Source organism: Thunnus albacares, chromosome 8 (assembly GCF_914725855.1).
Source record: "Thunnus albacares chromosome 8, fThuAlb1.1, whole genome shotgun sequence".
Taxonomy (NCBI): domain Eukaryota; kingdom Metazoa; phylum Chordata; class Actinopteri; order Scombriformes; family Scombridae; genus Thunnus; species Thunnus albacares.
The window spans coordinates 5767247-5788771 of record NC_058113.1 but is presented as its reverse complement, the minus strand read 5'-3'; the positions used below and the strand labels follow the sequence as shown (position 1 = coordinate 5788771).

General features: G+C 40.4%; 2 protein-coding genes across 2 annotated transcripts in view; both read right to left on the bottom strand.

The window, feature by feature from the left end:
* Nucleotides 1–9988, bottom strand: part of LOC122987031 (E3 ubiquitin-protein ligase RNF19A-like) — a 36733-nt gene extending 26745 nt beyond the window's left edge. Inside the window, exon 1 of the mRNA XM_044358629.1 lies at nucleotides 9775–9988. The gene's annotated coding sequence lies outside the window, so the exon portion shown is untranslated. The remainder of the gene's footprint in view (nucleotides 1–9774) is intronic.
* A 3749-nt stretch (nucleotides 9989–13737) lies between these two features.
* Nucleotides 13738–19904, bottom strand: LOC122987266 (polyadenylate-binding protein 1A). The gene is made up of 15 exons (XM_044359057.1): nucleotides 19086–19904; nucleotides 18603–18796; nucleotides 18319–18434; nucleotides 17300–17439; nucleotides 17105–17199; nucleotides 16852–16989; nucleotides 16452–16547; nucleotides 16079–16351; nucleotides 15803–15893; nucleotides 15500–15622; nucleotides 15240–15382; nucleotides 14836–14920; nucleotides 14545–14675; nucleotides 14233–14323; nucleotides 13738–14104 (listed from the first exon to the last, which is right to left on the bottom strand). Exons 1-14 carry the CDS (start codon nucleotides 19276–19278, stop codon nucleotides 14234–14236), a joined length of 1908 nt encoding a protein of 635 aa, XP_044214992.1. The 5' UTR covers nucleotides 19279–19904; the 3' UTR covers nucleotides 13738–14104; nucleotide 14233.
* Nucleotides 19905–21525: the final 1621 nt, after the last annotated feature.

The following is a 21525-nucleotide window of genomic DNA, read 5'->3' as shown; positions in this document are numbered from 1 at the left end:
TATTTCGCCATACCATTAATACCAAAGTATCCATCCCTTCAATATCTCTGGTTATAATAACTCATGCAGTAACTATGTATTATGTCTCCTCATTTTAAGACTTCTTACAGATCTTCTTTCCTGTCTTTAACTTGCACATGTCTCTTGAATAGTATGAAGCTATGGTTGCTCCTGAAGGAGTTGTATGTTTTGTTGTTCAGCTGACAGTTCAGTTTGCGCTTAAGCACTGACTGCTGTTTTACAGTTTAACAGGATAGGAAAAAAAGAGCAGTCATCAAGCATCTGAGAGATTCAAACTTCCCCTCCCACCTTAGAGACATAGGGACAATGGAGAATTTGCTTCACTGGAACATCTGAGCTAGAGACGGGTACAAGAAAACCTTCAGTTGATGTACAGTAGGGGTGTAACAGTACACGCAATTCACGGTTCGGTATGTACCTCCGTTTTGGGCTCACGGTTGGGTACGATATCGGTACAGCAGAAAAAAAAGAAAAGGTAGAAAATAACATTTTGGTCATTTGAAAAATGTAAACGTCCAACAATGGCTCACTGGTCATAACTATTACTGAAACGGTTTATTGTGCTGCAGTGGAAAAAGAAAACAACTTTTCTGTTTCTTGCAAGGAGTCAGGACCTGCTGACAGCTGTTTTATGCTGATTTATGGTCTAACTGTAAATAAAGGGGTTGAAACCAGCTCCACCTCCAGCAGCTACAATAGTAACATGCTGCTCTAACACTGACGCTTCAGTATTAATAATCTAATGATGTCATATATAATAATATATATAATATAACATTTTAAAGTCCATGTAACTGAGAATTGCAACCGCCTTATTTGAGCTGGATTTAGTCTCTTTCTTGTGTGTTTGATGTTTGTATTCCCTATCTGTTGTGTTTTATTTCTACTTAAACTGTAACTGATGTGGCGTCTTGGCAAGGTCTCCCTCGTAAAAGAGATTTCAATCTCGAGGGAGTTTCTGGTTAAATTAAAAAAATATATCAGTCAGAGGGACCAAACCACCACTTTTAATTTCTTACTTTTAAACTACATTTTTCTATCTCATAATTGCTTTTTACGATGTGCTATCTGACCACGTCGGAAATCAAATGTATTTATCGTTCATTTATCTAAACAGCTTCACTCAAAGGCAGAGTGAAAAGCCAACAGTCACGATGGAGACGGAGAAACATCACAGAGAGTGGATGGGGACGGGGAGATGCTGTATCGTTTCACTACAGAGATAGCAGAGCATATTATAATAGTAGTGTTGCACTGGGTCAGTGTTATGGGTCTCTCGTATGTCATTGACAGCAGAAACACCACAGGGTTTTTAATGCCAAAATAACTCCAAATATCTATTCATTTAGAAATCAATAGCATTTGGGAGCTTCTGTGCAGTGCTGTTCCAAAACATGAGCCAACCTTTGTGTCGTTGCCTAGGAAACTCTTGGTAGCATAGTTCCTTTAAGGCAGCAATGCGTAATCTGTGTGCGTAGCGAGTGTGTGGTTGAGCGAGCGGAAGAAAGTGACAGTGAATGCGGGCGCGGCTGAGGAAAAGGTTAGCAGTAAGTTGTCAGTCTGGCAGTAAATGTACAGTATAGACCATAGTGTGTCAGTTAATTAATGTTGCAGGTTAGCCTAACCTGACCACGCCCACTTAAAGCGGACCAGCTATTCTCATTTTAGTGTCAATCTCACAATCTCACCTGCTTCTAGACAGAGAATGCCAGTTTCCCACTCGCAGTGAATAAATCCTCACGTTTAACTGTTGTTGTCTAACCAGCTGTTGACTGGAAGCTTCAAGTTCACAGCAAGTACATCAACACTTTCTGTCCAAGATGAGTCGAGTGCTTAAGAATAAAAGCACCAGTGGTTCCGCTTTGATACATTTTATTATGACAGTATTTTATTTAACTTTATTATAAAAGTATTTTATTTGAACCAGTGTTACCATGTTAACTGCAACTGTGGCACAAAATGGTCGTAAAATGACAATAATATCATTTATCACAATAATTTCTGGGACAACGTGACAGGCCAAGCTGTCTCCTGCTCTTTGTTGGGTTTGGCAAACATTTGCCTAACTGATCACTTAGTCCTCATCCTTAAAATCCTTTCCCTTGTAAAAATGATATACTGTGTTGTTTGAAAATACTAACAATTAAGCATAAGTATAACCATAGCGTTGTTGTACAGGTATACTTTTTTATAGTAAGCTTCTGAGCAAGGTTATGTGAGAGAGAAATAACAGGCTGATCTTACATTTTTCATATCATACTGAAGAAGGGCTGAATTAAGAACATATTGTCTGATGAAAAACAACTACAGTCTAGAGCCTTACATGATGCAGAATTTATCCAAAAGTCAAAGACCTGTGCACAGTTACACAGAGAGAGTTAGAGAGAGAGACAGAGAGAGCAGCAGTGGCTGAGTGAGCTAGAGGGGGAATGTAAAGAGTGAGCAGCGCTGCCGAGAACAAAGCTGTGAATCAGATAAATAAAACATTATTTTCTGATTGTTTTGGGGCGGTTCCGTTCTAAAGCACAAATAAACAAGACCACACCTCCACACAACTCTGCGGGAAGGTGCCGCATTGCCGGATTTTGTGTGAATGCAGAGCTTCATCCTGTCTGCTGTGGCCTCTCTGCTCTGTGTGTGTGTGTAGCTAAGCCCTGCCCTCTGTCAAGCAGACACACAGACCTGCAGCTCTTTATACATCCATGACACAGAGACAGAGAGCAGAGCGGAGCAGAGGAGAGAGACAGAGAGAGCAATGTAACCTGGTCACTATGCTACAAGTCCCGACCTCACACCCTGCACGCTGTTATTGGCTCAAGGCTACGCACCCGCTGCCCAAAGGTTGACACCCAGAAGTGTCCCAAACACAGCAAAACAATAAGAAAATACAGGCAGAGGGCAGAGGGCAGAGTCTCTGCAGATAAATACACTGCCACACATGTCTAGTGGGTCATAAGTGATGATTGAGAGGGATTACTTTTGTATGAGTCTACATTGTTTTTTAGTAAAATCCTGCATAGTATACCTTTAAGGACTACATGATTTAGTAAGATGTTCTTAGTGTCTGATGAATTTTTCTGGATGAATGATTATAAGAAACTTGAGCTGTGTTTCAGGAAGGGAACCTTTTGTGTGGCTGATTTTATTTGTAGAGCCTGGTAGAGATGGCCAAGTGCCTTGTTTACAATGTAAAGTAAGAAGTTTTGTTCTTGTCCGTTTGACAAATGTTTCAACACTACAACTATATTTTGGTCAATGTGGGCTGGGCACTTGTGCATGATGCAATAACTGACTAACTCACTCTATCCTGCAAAAGCAACAGCAAGAGCTCTTTATTTATTTATTTCCACATCGTTTACATGGATCATGGACTGGTGAGGATACCAACATTTTGTCTGGGACGTGTAAGCTTTAGCCTCAGTCATTAGCATCTTCAGCATCATCACACAATGCTGAGTCATTTTGGTATCATGTATGTGTAGCTATCAAATGCATATTTAAGACACTTTTGCAGAGTTCTCATTTTCAAACAAGTTAGCTGGAATCATTAAAAAGTCTACCAAAGTTTCAACCAACTCACAGAGGTAACTTTAACTGGCTAGCTAGCTACAGCTGACTCAATCTGCTAGCAACTTCTTTCTGAAATCAAGTACCCATTGTTTCGAAACCAAATAAGCAAATGTTATCATTATAAAGAGCATTAGTACTGTGCTAAAATGGACAGCTTGACAGGCGTAGCAACATGACTAATTAGGGCGGGAATAGCAAATATTAAACTGCAAATTTAAATCAGCAGCGAATGACAGATCATTAAAAAACTGTCAGTGGCACTAAACGCTGGCTAAAGACATGAGATCCTTCACACTGTGCTGACTTACTGAGTAATTCTGGGCTGCAGTTTGGATGACATCCTTTTTGGAGGAGTTGGGAGTAACATACAGCTTGTGGCTTGACAAGATCCTTTAATTTACATTTAACAAATTTGACAAACCACCAACCACCTCAGGAGTTGGTCTGACCAACCAGACCACCATCCTTCTTCGATGTATCAAATGTGTTTAAGCATAACCAGATAAGTGCTAGTAAAGAAAGACACACATCATAACCAATGACAGCACCCTGGCCAGGCCTTCACCACCTATAGCCTTGCAGCTGTGTTTGCCATAGAGGGAGCGAGGGACGTCACACACAGGTCCTGACAAACACACACACACACACACACACACAAAGAACACAGGGCAGGTTGCCACGTTGGGCCAATGACCTTTCTTTGGAAGAACACACAGGTCTGGACAACATGCTGCTAAGCCCGGGGAGGCCTCTGACTCCCCACCACTGATGACTCTGGAAGACTGCCTTTAGCACTCAAAAAACACAATAAATGTGGCCTCATCACAATAATTTGATGTGGAGGAGTCTCCAATAGAAATGTGTAGTACTGAACAATAAAACAATACTGATAATTACCTACATGTTTTTTCTACATGGTAAAATAATATTTTGGTGAAATATAGAACAGAATTACAGTCTTTCTTTAAGCACTATCCAAGTGGCACCCCAAAAAGCCAACCAAATGCAAAGAATAAAGTTAACTTCCTTCCACATGCCAATTGTCTACCCTTTTGTGGGGTAAAGAAATACACACTACAGAATAGAAAGGGGCAGAAAGATTGCATGGTGAAAGTGTAGGATGACAGCCAATTCAGAGTGTGTGGAGAAAGTACATCAAACAAGTTCAAATTCAAATAAAGATGGTGGGGACATTTTGATAAGAAAACATTCTTACACATTGGTGGTTTTGCATTTTTTTGTAGTTATTCATAGACAAGTCAATTTTTATTTATATGCCCCTGTATCATAAATCACAAATTTGCCTTGTACAGGATACAAAATCCTCCATACTTGGACCATAGTCTGAGACCCTAGTCTTACCAAAAACAGATGACTGCTCAATGTAAAATATGCAGAGGAAGCATCCCAAAGAACAGGGGTAATGCCAAACATGGGGTAAATAGTTAATAATGTCTACATAGGCCAGAACCCTCTAAAAAAGTCTTGGAAAGGTTTTTGGAAAAACTAAGAACATGAAAGTGCTACAAGACTGAGCTTTGCCACTAAAAGATGCAGTAAATGTAGGACCTAGTTTTTGCTTTGTACAGAAATCCTCTTACATGTTGTTTTATATACAGTGGGGTCCAAAAGTCTGAGACCACATTTAAAATCTCTAATATTTTCATGTTAACCTGGAAATAATCAAAGTCTGAGGATTCAGAATCATTTAAAAACAGTAGAAGTTATGACATGTAAAATGAAGAAGTAGTATTTGCACTATTTCTAGGTCAGCAATCAAATTTAAGTAAATTTGTGGCATTGACCAACTTAACTCCTTTGTACAAAAGGTCAGATTTCCTTGAGTTGTATCCTTTCCATTGAAGTACACATACAGATGACACTCAGTTCAAGTTGATCTACTCATCAGAGGCTCATTCAAGTAACTCAAATTGCAGCCAGTGTTCACCTGTTATAAATATGGCTGTGCCTCAAGTTTCCAGAAGATCATTGATGACTAAGTAGCATTGTGATGGTGGGAAACATGGCATCAGAACTGTGACTCTGTGTTCAGACCACCGGCGACAAAGCAACAGGCTACAAGTCATTTTCAATGGAAGCCAGCAACATGAAGCTACAAACTGACGCCCGACACTTGTCGCTGCATGACAGACTTGACATGCTACAAATCAAAGATGAGCTGGTCTCAACTTTTTTCAGCGCTCCAATGAGACGTCAACCAATCATCTGTTTTTGTTTCATCATTTCCGCTTCCTGTTCTGTTCCGTCTAAAAAATGAAAGAAAAAGTCATCCTTGCTGTTAGCCAGTTCCCTGTGCTATTTAACTACACCTTCTTTTTTTTTACTGTGACACAAATAAAAAAATAAATGCAGCTTGGCAGAGGGTGGCAACTATTGTGGGAGTACCAGGTATGTAAGATAACATTACATTTTTAAATGCAAAATGGCTAGCTGTGGTAGTGTGTTATTTAGCTGTCTGACACTATGCTAGCTAACGTTAGCTTCTGTGTATTGTGGTGCAAGCAGGGCTGGCAGTGAGGTAGCGAAATCTGCCATCTGGCAGACACACACAAGCCCATGACGACATAACTACGCAAACGAGCGCTTAAGCAACACTTAAACGGCAACAATGTAGCCGGCCACGCTGTCCGTTTTGTAGCTTTGTCGGTCATAATGTGAACAACCCATGAAAGTGTCAGAAGTCAATTTGTTATTCTAAGCAAAAAGGGGCTTTCTCAGCATCAAATCATGGCTAGACTAAAGGTTTATAAGGGGCAGTGCATGGAAACATTTTGCAGAAACTGGATCAGTTGTATCTAAAGCACGATCAGGCAGACCAAAAGTGACCACAATGTCAGAAGATCAATACATCCAGCTTAGTTCCCTGAGACGTAGAAAAGCAATTTCATCACAGATACAGAATTTGCTAAATAAAGAATGCAAGACTCCAATCAGCAAAAGTAAGGTCAAAGGAAGGCTGTCTTGTAGTGGTCTCAAGAGGATGAGTAGCAGTTTCTAAACCACTTCTCAGGAGGGGAAACAAGGCCAAGGGGTGGGCTAAGAAATACCAGCATTTCACAGTGGATGACTGGGAAAAAGTTCTATTTACTTATGAATCCAAGTTTGAGATTTATGGCAGTAAAAGAAGGGTGGATCTAAGTAGATGAACTAGAGAGAGAATGATACTGCAGTGTATCAAACCCACAGTGAAACATGGTGGTGGGAATATTCAAGTCTGAGGCTGTTTTGCCTACTCTGGAGTTGGACACCTGCACCAAACTGACTCCACCCTGACCAAGGAGAAGTAGCACTCCACTCTTCAGAGACATGCTGTACCCTCCGGTTTGCATCATTGTAGAGAAGGATTCACACTGCAGCAGGATAATGACCCCAAAAACATCTTTGCAAGAACTACTTGAAGACCAAAGAAGATCAAGAAGTTCTCAGTGTCACAGACTTTCCTCCACAATCATCTGACCTCAGCTCCACTGAACATTTATGAGGGCACTTGAAGACTGAGAAAGCCAATCATTCTGTGACACCACAAGAAGCTCTTTGGAACATTGTCAAATCATGCTGCGGTAACATGGGTCATCAGTTTTTGCACAAACAACTCGAGTGCATGCTGTCATTAACTATAAAGGAAGTAGTCTCTGTATGTGTGTGTGTCTGATCTTCACTTTTCTCAACAACTGTTCATCCAATCGACTTCACACTTGGAGGGTGTACTGCTGAGGACCCAAGGAAGTGCAGTGTTGAGTGTGACGTTGTTTAGATGTTAAAGATATTATTAAAAAAAACATTTTACAGATCTTGACCTCTCTAATACGGTGGCTGCATGGATGCATAGCTACAACATACAGCAGCCAATGGGGTGTTTTTTCTGTATCTATACTGAAACAGCAACATCATAAGTGCAGTGTCAAGTGTGAAGTTGTTTGGATGAGCGGTTCTCAAGAAAGCTGCAAGCAGCATTAACAGAGGCCAAGCAGTCGGCTCATTCAAAACAGGCAATTTTTGATCAGGCACTGCACTAGTTGAAGCAGAGGGGGGACATACCAAATACTAAGATATTCTGAAATTTGTGTAAATTTTTCAAAGATTCAACTTTTCACTCAAATTGTTAAGCTCATTCTATCATTTGTAATGGAAAAAATAGTTTTACATCTGAAACAAATAGAAAAACAAAATAGAAGTATCCTGACTAGTGGTCTCAGACTTTTGGACCCCACTGTAACTAGGAATATGAAATTAGTTTTCAACAGAGCAAAGCATTTATTTGACAGATACACCACAAATACACTGTTAACCTGTGGGCAACACAGGGCAGTCAAACTGTCAAGAACAGAAAACATTACATTTGGTCAGTAACCTCAACATCAAGTTTCACCATCAACAATTTAGTAAACAGTTTTACAAGACCAACAACTGCTTACTGAATGTTGGTTTTAATTAGCTGTGCCTATTAGACAGTTTTTTTCTAAATGGAAATATCATTGTGACAACACTGTTGGCTATAAAGCCCAGTTTTATAAGTGTACAAGTGTGTCCATGAGGCCTTATATCCTAAACATAGCAAAAATTCACATCCTTGACTAAATGACTACAAGAGAAATGCACTGTGGGGCTCTTTGATGTTATTGGGGCTCATTTTTCAACAAAGCCCAAAGTGTCAGGAACGAGCTGTGGTTCCCACAGTATGGAGAACCCAGAGGATGACAGCCTTGTGGCTGTATAATCCTTCCCCATTTTTGATATGCCACCAGCAAAAAGCAATGACAGGGCAGCTGCTGTGTGTGCCAAAACATTTGAACCAAGTGTTCAATTTTTCTTCAGCTAAGGATGATAAGCCAAGCATAAAAAACTACACTGGAGGTCAGATGGGGAAGTAAAACACATTTTCCACTCCAATGTAGAGTGTCTTGCATTTACAACAATGTACCACTGTACACAGTTCTCGATCACTCATTAAATAACTTGGTACAGCCAATACAGACCCAACAGAAAGGACGGTTTTCAGACAAAATACATAAAACCGCATTGTTCCACATGCAAACAAACTCATTCACCATTGTACAGTGAAAAACCTGACTAGACCTCAATTAGCAAAAGTAGCTGAGCCTGAGCCAGACATTTTATCAACAGTTCACCTGTATACTGACTATGAGCTACTCTATCTTGTATTCCCGATCAAGACGGGGGCTGATTAATGAAACAAGAACTGAAGCTTAATTTGTACAGGTAAGTCCCTAGCATACAATTATCCAAGTCCTATTTATAAAGATATAGCCAGATCCTGATCAGGTTGACCCAAGGATCATGGCAGTTCCAGTGCTGCTTAGGATCCACTTTATTACCTCAGAGCTGCATAATCACATTAGCATTTTATGTGCTTTTTATCTAAACTGAGTGGAGGTCTCCACCCTTATCTTGGATTTTCAGGCATTACAAGAAGCATTGAAGGTCGTGACAAAGTAATCCTCATGTCACCTGACAACCCCCCAATAAAGAAAAATCTATCTGCAAAACAGACACTAGCCAATTTCTCTACCCAAAAATAAGAAGCATCAAGCACCTAAGCAAGCTACCCACTTGAGACTTTTCTCAAATTCACCACTGACACCGATCTCTGTTTTACATGTTAGTTTGCAGCTTGTGTGACAGACACAGCGTTACAAACCACTGTGAAATCACAACTTTTTCTCTTACTGCTTACAGTTTCTATCTTGTCATGGTAGTCATTAGTAAATCAGTTAAACACCGCTGCACTGCTTGACGTCGGTTTAAGACAACTCAACGTCTTTCACTGGCAACAAACTGAAGTCCAGCAATCATTTATTATAAGCAGCTGGTATGATTTATAAAGTAATGATGATGATGCCAACAGTTGGCGTTACGGTTTGTACTGCTCCTTGTCTCCCACTTCTCAATAACGGCTGACTGTTAACGTTACTTCGGTTGGCTACATAGTGTTGTGTTAATGTCAGTTTACGTTACCTCACTAATTATCACCATCTGGTACACTTGTCCAGACAGAAAATAGGGCACATGACGTTCGCAAAATATAGCTATGAGCCACTAGAAATGCTGTCGGTAACCAGAGTGCCAGCCAGCTAACATTGCCAAACACAGCAAGCGTTAGCAGCTGGCTAGCAAGGTTAGCTAGAAACGATGAGAACGTACCGTCTGTTGCTGGTGACACTTGTTCCGGAGACAGTGACAACGAAGACAGGAAATGTTCTTCTTTCCAAAAAACAATTTTAAGTGAATTAATCAGTAGTCCCGGTGCACTGCCGTGAAGTACTTCTGTTTCCCTCTGTCTTCGGTCCCACCTTTCCGTTCGGTTTCGAGCGACAACAGCCTGCACAGATCTCGCTCTGTTGTTCGCTGCTCTCGTTCTAGCACAGAAATTCAAATCGCATCGCGAGATTTTGACCAACGATCCATCGGCCTAATGTTCTCTACCGTGGTCTGATCATGTCCACTCTCACTTTTTACCCTCTGCTCGCAGCTCTATCTGATTAATTTGCTATTACTATTTTGACCAATTTTAATATCCATATATCCAAATTCTTAAGCAAAAAGACAAACTTTTTTGAGCTGACTGTCCATATCAAACGACATTTCTTCAATATCTGAACGTACAAACAAAAAAAGCTGTTAAAACGTATAACCACGGTAAACTTATAATATAATAAAGATAATTACATCTTTCATTATTTTATTGTTCTTACTACAACATTTAGTCCCCCTGGCGTGTATGTGATTGTAGACTGAAATTGAATACACAAGGTGCTGTAAACTTGTATATTTATTTCAGTAAAGCAGTATAAAAAAAAATAGTCGAGGTTGAGCATCGCACATATGTCACATTTTTACGTGCCAGCTGGAATGTAATCTGTAATTCAGATTAAATAATAATGATAATATTAAAATTATTAATAATAACAACAACAGTACTACTAGGGCATACTACTACTACCACTACTACTACTACTAATAATAATAATAATAAAAATCAAAATATCAAAAATTTAATCTAATTTTGATATTGAATTATTAATTTAAACCCTAAATCCAAACTATTTCTATTTCACTACTCAATTATTCCCAAACACAAACCAGCTGCAGGTAGTTGGTGGCCTTTGTGTGCTTTAAGACATAGAGCAGAAGGAAGTGCAACATATCTGTAACACTCTCCTGTGTTTGTCATCACATTTCTGTTTGTATACATTCTGTTACTTGCCAAATAAATTGTATGACATTTATTAAAATAAATATTTTGAGTACAGATCAAGGGCGTATAAGGCCTGAAGTCATCTTCAAGCTTGGGAGCTTCAAACACTTCTTTGTCCATAGCAACTGGTTAAACAGCCATAAAACCATCAAGTCATCTGTTTGGCTAAAATAAACAGCCCTTCATAAATGTCATTAATAAATTGTATTAATAAACCCGAGAGATCAAAGTGAGTTGAATCTCCAAGCATGGAGAAAATAATTATGGATAACAGCAAATATGGTGTAAAGTCGAGTGCAATATATACTTCAAAGTCAAGCACTAAGCTCATTCATGTCTCAGAAATGACATCCACTACATCAAATGAATATACATATTTAAAAAAAATTCTCATTTTTAATATGTCATGAACCCACATGGACAGACATTCATATAAAAGATTTTGTTGATGAAATGGCAGACAGGGCAGCTCCAGACAGACAAATCTAATCCAAGCTAGAGAGGATTACATGATAGCTCTCTGTGTGTTTATCATTATTTAAAGAGACACAAGAGGAAGTGACGATTGAGCTGGTGGAATTATACAGCTGCCATTCACATCTTCACTGACATATTAGAAACTCTGTTTACTTGAAGCAAGGATTCCTGACAGCAATGCCTAATTAGGAAGGAAAGCCAAGCAAAACAAGTATTAGCCTGAACCAGACCGTGGAAATCATGTGATAGCAGGAATTTAGGGTAAGCTGAGGGTTTTTTTTCACTAATAGGCGCAGATCAGAGTGTACACAACATACATGCTCATGCATTCCTGCGTTTAGTATGTGCTGTATGTACACAACTCCAGATCCTACACTGTGCAGGACAAAGGCATTTATGCCTGAAATGAAAAAGCATGAGAACCAGTAGGCATGTACTAGTAGTGCTTTGTATGAAGCTATCAAACTGTGTGGATGAAATGTATTTACTCAAAACCCTTCCTCTGTGAACCATAAACTGATATGAGCAAACATCATAAGAGTCAAAGCTGGATAATCCTATAAAATCCCCATGGAAAGTTGTTTTGGGTCGGTCATGAAATATGTTCGCAGTCTGGTCCAGCTTTAACAAGGGCTGATCTTGAGCCTGTGAGTGTTTGTGCTGGAGTGTCAGGGGAGACATTAAAGGAGGCTGAGGTGCAGCCCCTATAAAGTTGGCCACCGTGGTGATATATTAAATTGGTGTTTGGTCCAATGAAACAATGAAGTCAGGAAAATAAGCAAAAGAAGATGTAATAAAACCACACATTCCAACTTAAAAAGAATCTCTAATGATCAAAAGCTCAGCTGGAGAAAGTACACTGAAGACAAGAGCCAATTCCAACCAGAGCTTTCTCTCCAGTGTCTTTCCACTGTCTAAAAAAATAAATACAAACGTGGAAGGCCCCCTTTATAAATGACATAAAATAAATACATTTGGCTTTACTTTAGTATTCTCAAGATACAGGACAGGCTGCTGCATGACCTCTGGTATTAACTTTTCATAGGATTTCATCCAAACACATCACAGATCTTCTGTTTCCAAAAGGGCAGGCAAGCGACAGACTGGGTCGACATGTTCTGTTTCCCACGAATACAATATGAGAAGAAACAGCATTTATTCCCTACAAAGGTCCGCTCCCTCATCCTCTTGACACATTCACGCTTTGTTGGTTCCAGGACATTGTACAAGACCTCCTCTGTGCTGGTTGGAAAGACTCTCTGTTTGAAGGAGGGGAGATGTGATGAAATGGCACATTTCACTGTTATGAACATTTATGACAGTGTTCTATTTCAAGTGAAGGAAAGGAAACAGAATTGGCGCAGTAGGAAAAATTGTAGAAGTGGAGTGAGAGCTACAATAAACAGATGACAGCTATAACTTTAAACAGAGGGCAGAGAACACATGCTAGCTCAGAGGAGCACTGGCATTCCTTCATAGTAGGGACGGGGTATTGCTTCAACACCACAAACTGCATGCTTAAGACACTCATTTACTTGACAAAATAACATGCTATTTTCCAAATTTGGTTGAGATTTGAAACACTTTCAGAGATGTGAACTGAGCAGAGGCCTGTTTCGTTTTTTCCTGTGGTTATGGTCGTCAGTTTCTCCAGATTGATGTTAATTTAAGGCATCACTAGGCCAACTTTGCACCAATCTGCATTAAAAGTCATGTTTCTCAATTCAACATTTACAAAAATACACGCAAAAAGTGAAGATAACATGATGAATATAGTCAATAGTGGTACTAAATAGAAAAACTCTGTTTATATCATTATGCAAAGTAGCACTCGATAAAGTAAAAGTACAGCTTGAATGGCTGTGAGATGATGTCACTAAGTCCCTTATTCCTGCAAAGCTGTCCTTCTTCCTTTGAATAGAGTATGATGCATGATGATCAGAACCGCACACAATGCAGCTGTTTCACTATGGTGATTTATCAGGCTACAGTGCACATTCAATAATAAACTTCTTGCTGTGTATTCATTGCACAGTAAGACCTGGGATATAGAAAACAAGTCTGGAGCTGTAAATCATACAGCCTGCATTAGTACAACTGTCCAAAGAAAGTACAGATGGGAAACGCATAAATAATCAAGGACATATGCCACAATTCCATGGAAATGCTTGTGACCTGCTGAATAACTGAGTTACAGTGACACCTGGTGGATGATAACTGTACTGTCCAACCTGGTATTACTAACTTATGATTGCAAACGCTAACCCACAGGAAAATTATTGTCCAATCAACACAGTTCAATGTAATATATTTGACAAAGAATGCTCTGTCAACAAACATAATAACCAAATCAGTGTCAATATTTTGTGTATTATTATGTTTAAGCATAAAAACTAATGGGGACAACAACACTGAGTCATGAAACAGAGACATATATTTTGAATGAGAATTTATTAGCCAGTAGTTTAAGATACAAATCACCTTTCAAATGCTCAGCTACCACCATCCTGTACATGGCTGATATTCTGAGCACTGACACAGTAAAATGACATAAAACAGGAATGCATTCAAATTTGTCATCTCAATTTTTTTTTCCATATTTTGCTTTTTTTTTTCAACAAATTTTTGTTTATGATCAAGGTCTAGTCAAACCATCCCTAGACCTGGCAGAGTCAATGTTTTATTCTTTTTTTAAGAAATAATTTATCATTTTGCGATGTTTTCAGTGTTTTAGGTTTTTCAATGTTTAATTTTTTTTTCTCTTTTTCCATCGGTGAAGCAGGTTTCAAAATGCTCAATCTGTAAGAAAAAGAGAAGATATCAGTCATTTATTTATGACACCTAGAAATCTGTTCCATATGTTATCTAGAATTTGCAATCTCATACGAAATAAAAATCCCACCCTGCGCGCACACACACACACACACCTTAGACGCTGGGAACACCAGCGGGAGTGGTGGACTTCTGAGCGGCCTCCTTGGCCTGGTGGGCCTGAAGCACAGCAACAGCCTCATCCACCTAAAACAACAAAAACACTTAGTGAACCACTGCATATGGACTGTTAAACTCAATCAAGCTGCACAATAAACTGAACAGGCTATAAACTTTTAATCTACTGAGTCATGTGAAGATGAACACAGAAACCAGGAACAAAGATTTTAAAGATTTGCAAAGACAAGAAAACAATCTCAGCGAACAGACTTCTGGTGATGCGTCTAAGAGATAAGTTACTGACTGACCTTTGAGCGCAGTGACTCAGGTGACTCAAGCATGTGGAGCAGCTCTGAGTTATCAATCTCCAGCAGCATACCGGTGATCTTGCCCGCCAGGCTGGGATGCATGTTCTGGATCAGGGGGAACAGACGCTCACCTGTGGGGAGAACAGTCATTAACAAACAGGAATTTTGAATTCTACACAGTTCAAAGTAGGAAACCAGACTAAAAGGTGGTCATTAGGAGTAATCACATTGGGTCCGCAAAACACTCATGTTAGTTCCTTTTAAATCCAAGCAGAGGATATATATACGAACCCAGCATCTGCTTCTGTTCCTGAGGAGGAGCAGCAGCCAGCATGGAGGCAGTCAGTGGCTCCTGTCCTTGGACATGGACAGCAGGCTAAGGAAGTGGAAAAAGGATTTGAGTCAGCCCTATGGACAACTTCTAGCCAATTGTTGAAAGACTTTTTCCTGGTTTCATGCAGTGATAATATTTCATTTTTGTTCCGTCTAGCCACAGTCTTGGGCACCTGCCATATTATCAGCACTGTACACGTGTATCAATCATTTCAAAAAAGACAACGTAGATAAAAATACAGAATGTCTTTCAGGAATCAGTAAGTGAAGCTAAAAGCACATTTCTTACCAAGTCCTCAGATATTATACAATTTGAAACCGGCCGCCCCCATAATCAAATTGTGAGTTAGTGAGATTCTTACCTGCTGCATGGTGACCTGTGGCTGGGAGGCCATGTGCTGCTGGGGGTTGCGTACACCGGCAGCATATTTGTACTGGGGCATGGCGCGCACGGGGGCTGCAGTGGCTGAAGCACCGGTGGGGCGCTGGCTGAGGGCCTGGGTGGCTGGGGTGTGGAAGGAGTAAAAAATCACATTATCAACATGACATCAAATGACAAAGCACCAGTAACAGGGGGACAGAATATAACAGATTCTTGAGTTATAGCAGCTGTGATACTTACGCATACGCTGGGAAGCCATCATGCGTGGGACCTGGGTGTTGGTGGTCGTGGTGGGACGGATGGTGTTGAAGGCCTGGGGCCTGGGAGCTGAGGGGCGCATAGCATTGGGCATGTTCTGGAAGTCTGGAGGAAGACAAAACAACGTTAAAACAAACATTTACCAAAGTTGGCGCAAAGTTGTGTTCTTTGCTCGATGTAAGAAATGGGAGACTGTTATAGATTCATTTACATGCATTTCAATTTGTAGCATGATTTTAGAAATAAACACGTGAAATCAAATGTGATGAAAAAGTGGCTACTTACGCTGAGGACGCACTCCCTGAGTGGCCCAACGTGGGCTGGGCCTGAGCTGAGCCAGCTGGTTGGCAGAGTAGTATGCAGCACGGTTCTGTGCCTGAAAAGGACAAAACCCAATGAGGATTTATCATCACATGGTTGTTTTCCATTTCCTTACAACTTACACTAGTGGCTTACATCAGTGATTACCATTTAACTAAACAGCATGATGTCAACTGTTGAGGTGGCAACATAATAACATTTGCCAAATTTGGTGTATGTGAAGAAAACTCAGGGACTCACCTGAGGTATAGCCGCCATGAAATAGCCTGAGGGTGGAGCAGGCTGGTAGGGGTTGAGGACAGGGTTGGGCACAGCACGGACAGTGGCCATCCTCTGCATGTACTGGTTGGTTAGATGTGCCTGACGCTCCTCTTTGCGCTGGGCCAGGGCCACATACAGTGGCTTTGTGGCAACAATACGCCCATTCATCTCTGTCACAGCTTTGGTGGCCTCTTCCGGAGAAGAAAAGCACACGAAGCCAAAACCTTTGCTGCGGCCACCCTCCATCATCACCTAAGGGAGAAGACGCTGATTAGTATTTATTCTGACAAATTATCTTGTTAATCTACATAAAATTACATTGCTTATCATTTAGCCTTTTTTCTTTCTTTACCTTAGCACTTGTTATGGTTCCAAATGGAGAGAATTCTTTGCGCAGACGCTCATCATCTAGGCCATCGTCCAGGTTTTTCACATACAGATTAACTCCCTGATACATAGAAGACAACAATGAGATTGTTACATGTCCAACATACCAAGATGAAGTCAAATCAACTCTTGGGAGCGAGCCATATTTAGGTCACTTCCTGACAACATGCATGCACAGACCAGTTGAAAGTGAGGTTTTGGGTAGCAGCAAAATCTGCTGCTGACACAGTTACGTGCCACACGCTTTCATTTTGATTTCACTGCGATTTCTTATTTGAAATACTTCAACCAGTTGGAGCTTCATTTTTAAGAAATGAATACGCCACCCCCATGTGACATTATCTGTTTAACAAAGACTGACAAACCTGGTATCTGGTCATGCGATCCTGTTTCATCTGCTCAAATTTGCGCTTGAGCTCGTTCTGGCGCTCTCCTTTCTTCTGTGCGCGGCCCACATACACTTGCCTGCCGTTCAGTTCTTTACCATTCATGTCATCTACAGCCTGCAATGAAATAAACAAGCTTAAAAATTCAACCCCCATCAGCGGAGTCACAGAGATGATGACTGATGTGTCATTTAACAGATGAACAACGTTGGAGTGAAGAACACAGACTAACCTTTTGTGCATCTTCGTGTCTCTCGAAGCTGACGAAGCCAAATCCCTTGGATTTGCCACTGTCATCAGTCATAACACGGATACTGAGTGCGGGTCCTATAAAATACAACAGCTAATCAACACATTTAAGAGGCCAAATTAAACTGGTAACACACTAAGTTGAAGACAAGTGTCTAAAATCTCATCACCATCTTACCATATTTGCCAAACAGCTCCTTCAGCTTCTCATCATCCATGTCCTCCCCAAAGTTCTTGATGTAAACGTTGGTGAACTCTCTGGCACGAGCACCGAGCTCAGCCTCCCTCTCTTTCCGTGATTTAAAGCGTCCAACGAATCTGTTGTTGGTCAAACGTTCAGAAATATTAGAACAAGACATGTATACAGGGATGAAACTTTGTTAAAGCAATAGTAGTAAACCCCCTCCCCCCACAACTTTTGCTTGAATAGTAATGAGAAGCCCTAGGTAATGCCTAACATATTTCTGCTTTTCTGTGAAATCACTTGTTTCTTTTTCTCAGGATCAGATTGAAAAACATATAAGAGATGGAAAAAAAGTGTCACCCAACACTTGTTTCAGTGTGGGACATAAAGCTGTTGTCTGGCTTTTACATGTACTGTGTAAAAAGATTTTAAAATCACACAGGTGGTGAGAGAGGTAACAGCTAATTTTCCCCCCAAAACCACCAAAACTACATTAATGCACCGAGTGATCAGATTCTTTGGTCTTTGGACATTTTATGGAGCATTTCGAGCCGTTCTATGGAGGTATGCGGTGTAGACTTCAGGAAAGATGTGACTGCAATCAGTTTTAGTTTAAGACATTTGGAGTTTGAACTGGAATGCTTCAAGCTGTGATTTCCAGAGTGCAATGGTACAAGGAAACACTTGTACGCTAATTTCAACAGTAGTGGAACTGCACACAGCATTGAAAGCTCATCAGAATTTAATAAAATCTGATCAGTGTTCAAACAAACACACACACTTAACAAGGGTTGACACACCCCCCTCCAATGTAATTCTATACAATGTTTTAATCTGCCTCAGTTTTCAGGGACGTTTGTTAATTAAGTAAGTTGGGTGTGACTGGCAGATAATCCAGTGGACAAGATGCAGTTAAACACAAAAACAAACCTGTGATTAGATGTACACATCTATGTTGTTAATCACTCTCCCAAACATTTATTTACCAAAAGGGTAATTGTAATCCCACTTACACTTTTCTGTCATTGAGCAACATGCCATTCATTTTCTCAATGGCCCGCTCAGCAGCCTCGTGGGTCTCAAAGTGCACAAAGCCGTAACCCTTTGAGCCATTTTCATCACAAACCACCTTGGAAAAGGGAAATTTGAGCATGTCAGCAACAATCCCAAACACCATGCATCTCAAAAACACATTACACACAGTCGGCTTCAACATGGTGCAATGTTGAGTCATGCAAAGTAGTGGTCAAAGCACCCAAACACATAGGCAGACAAGATGAATGCTGCCTCCACCTACCTTGCAGGAAAGGATGTTTCCGAATGCAGAAAAGGTGTCATAGAGGGCCTTGTTATCAATGGACTTGTCCAGGTTCTTGATGAAGATGTTACCCACTCCACTCTTCCTCAGTGAGGGGTCACGCTGAGACCACATGATGCGGAGAGGCCTGCCTTTGATCACATCAAAGTTCATCGTGTCCAGGGCTCGCTCAGCTGAAAAACAGGTCCCAAATGACAAGTTTTTATGACAAGATCCATATGCCTATGGCAACAACTCCCTATGCAAGTAAAAAGTTATTGTTTAATGATATGTCAATAATTTGATAACAGATGGCTGACATATTCAGTACTTATCAATCAGACATTATTAAATTCCGTCCCATCAATTTATTGACCCTAAACACCACCAGTGCTTATCGAAATAGAGATGCTGACATGTATAGTAACGTTACGTGTTCAAAATGGAGTCAGGTGGTGCCACATGCCGCTACTATACACCTACCATCAGCCGGCTGCTGGAAGTTGACATAGGCGTATCCGAGGGACCGGCGGGTGATCATGTCTCTGCACACTCTGATGGAGAGGATGGGCCCAGCCGGGCTGAATTTCTCGTAGAGCATGGCCTCGGTAACGTCTGGGTGCAGGTCTCCCACATACAGGGAGGCCATCGGGTAGCTGGGCGCGCTCGGATTCATATCTGACGACGCGTGTTCTCAGACAATATGACACGACGGGAAACTGTATGGTTATAAAAGCTCGATATTTCGTTGACAACCACTGGCTAATACCAGTCTCCTATAACGAGTGGTTAATTTTCTCAGTACTTGCGATCTTCACAGTTAGCAACGTGGGCTAGTTAGCTTGATTAGCAAAATGTCGGAGCGTGGCCTAACCGATGTGTCTCGCAGAACTCACTACTATCAATCTGTATTCTTTCACAGTCAAGTTAGTAAGCAAAATTCCCATTAGTATCTGAAGCAAATGACTTCATTTACAATGAAAACTGGAATGCCAAAGCCCGTAAAAGGGAGAAATAAGTGGTTAACAATCTAAGTGTCTAACGTTAGTCACCCACGCTTTCAACAATGACGCTAACGCCGCTAGCCTGCTCGCGTTCTTCTCGTTCCGTCTTCTTCGCGTTGCTTTGAGTTGGCAAATCAAATCCTGCTTCACCGATTTTTTTGTTTTTTTTTTCTTATAAAAATATGTCTGCGTGTGCTCTCTAGCTTTTGGTTTGTTTCATAATAATAAAATGTGTGCCGAGACTAGCTCCGGAGCACACCCTACGCAGACGGATTACGGGAATGAAAGGAAGGTCGGTGGAGGTTGTTTCACGATGCCAGTCGAAACCACCACGCGTGACGTCACACTTCTCGCGATATTTTACATTTTAATTTCTATTTCGCTCATTTCAGATCATTTCTCTAAGAACTAATAATAAGGATTGTATTAGGCTTCTTCGGTAGGTATGGAGTGTGTCGATGTTGTTGTGTTCACGTTCTCCGTGACAGCAAGCTTATTGCAGTATTTCTAACCAGTATCAATCCAATCTGAATTCATCTGCTACAAATCACCCTCTGCAATTTATATCTAGTCAGAAAAGTATAAATATCTATGTAACAAACTAATTAGATAACTTTCGGCTTCTAGAAAAACAATATCTCAGCAATCATGTTACTTAAAGATCCCCTCCAGATATGTTTTAAGATGTATTTAAATACTCTACTTTGAATAATAATTTGTGTCTAATATAGTTTTCCCACATAAAGTTCAATCATCTAATTAAAAACTTGAAAATGACATCCACTCCCCCCTCATTGAAAAAAATCCAGAATCTATGAATATGCAAATATATTTCTCTTAAAACGTTTAACTGCAGGACACAAGATTCATTCAACTGTAGGAATAAGAAGAAAAACTTATTTCTGACTGGAGGGGGACTTTAAATAACCACCTACTATATGTATATAAAGCAACATGTCTTTTTATTATTGTTTTTTATTATTATTTCATTATTATACCATTTAATATTTATCTCACCACTCCTTGCACTCTTCACTTTTTTTGCACTATTTGTATTCTGTCTACAGTTCACAGAAACGGTTTCACCTGTATATAGTCATTCCTGGTGTATATTTCTGAAGATTGTTGTGTTGTTATTCTGTGTAAGTACATTGAGAGCCACTAAACCGGAGTCAAATTGCTTGTATGTGTGAACATACTTGGCCAATAAAGATGATTCTGATTCTGAAGTAGGTGGATGTAAAAGGCTCAGGGAGTTCTGTACTAAACTGGGCCGAAACCGGATGCATTTATCAGCTCTACTGAGTATCATCTAACCCTGAAGTTTGTCTGTGGAAACTTATAAATCAGTTGGTGTCCTCAGCACATATTCTGGGCTGCTATATGGCTTGACAAAGCTTTCACACATGAGACACTCACTGTGGCTGAAAGTGGAGGCAGTTCTCGTCAACTACAGTACAACTTCAGCTCTACAGAATATTACATCCTCACTTTAAATTTATAGACGCTTAATCAAGTGGTGGCACCTGCATATATTTTATATAGGACTACTTTAATAAGTACAATGACATTGTTCGCCTGCAGAAATATGGCGGAGAACTCTACTCCAATCATGAGTCATAAAATCACTGAATGAACTTCACGCGTAAAGTTCCCCTCCACTCAAAAATGTGTTTTGCTTATTATTACACCACGTGGATGTTTGACTTTCACTGTGCAGGGTCTGACACTACAGGGCTGTTTTCACATTCATCTGCCGAAGGGGAAAAGTTTTCTCAAGTTAAATCTGAGTTTATCACGTGTACATATGAACAAGACTTTGTGACATCACAACTAGTTTGGAGGTCAAGGTCCAGGTCAGCGTGCAATTTACACAACTGTAAGAAGGAAACCGAAACCTCCAGTGCATAGTTTTCAGT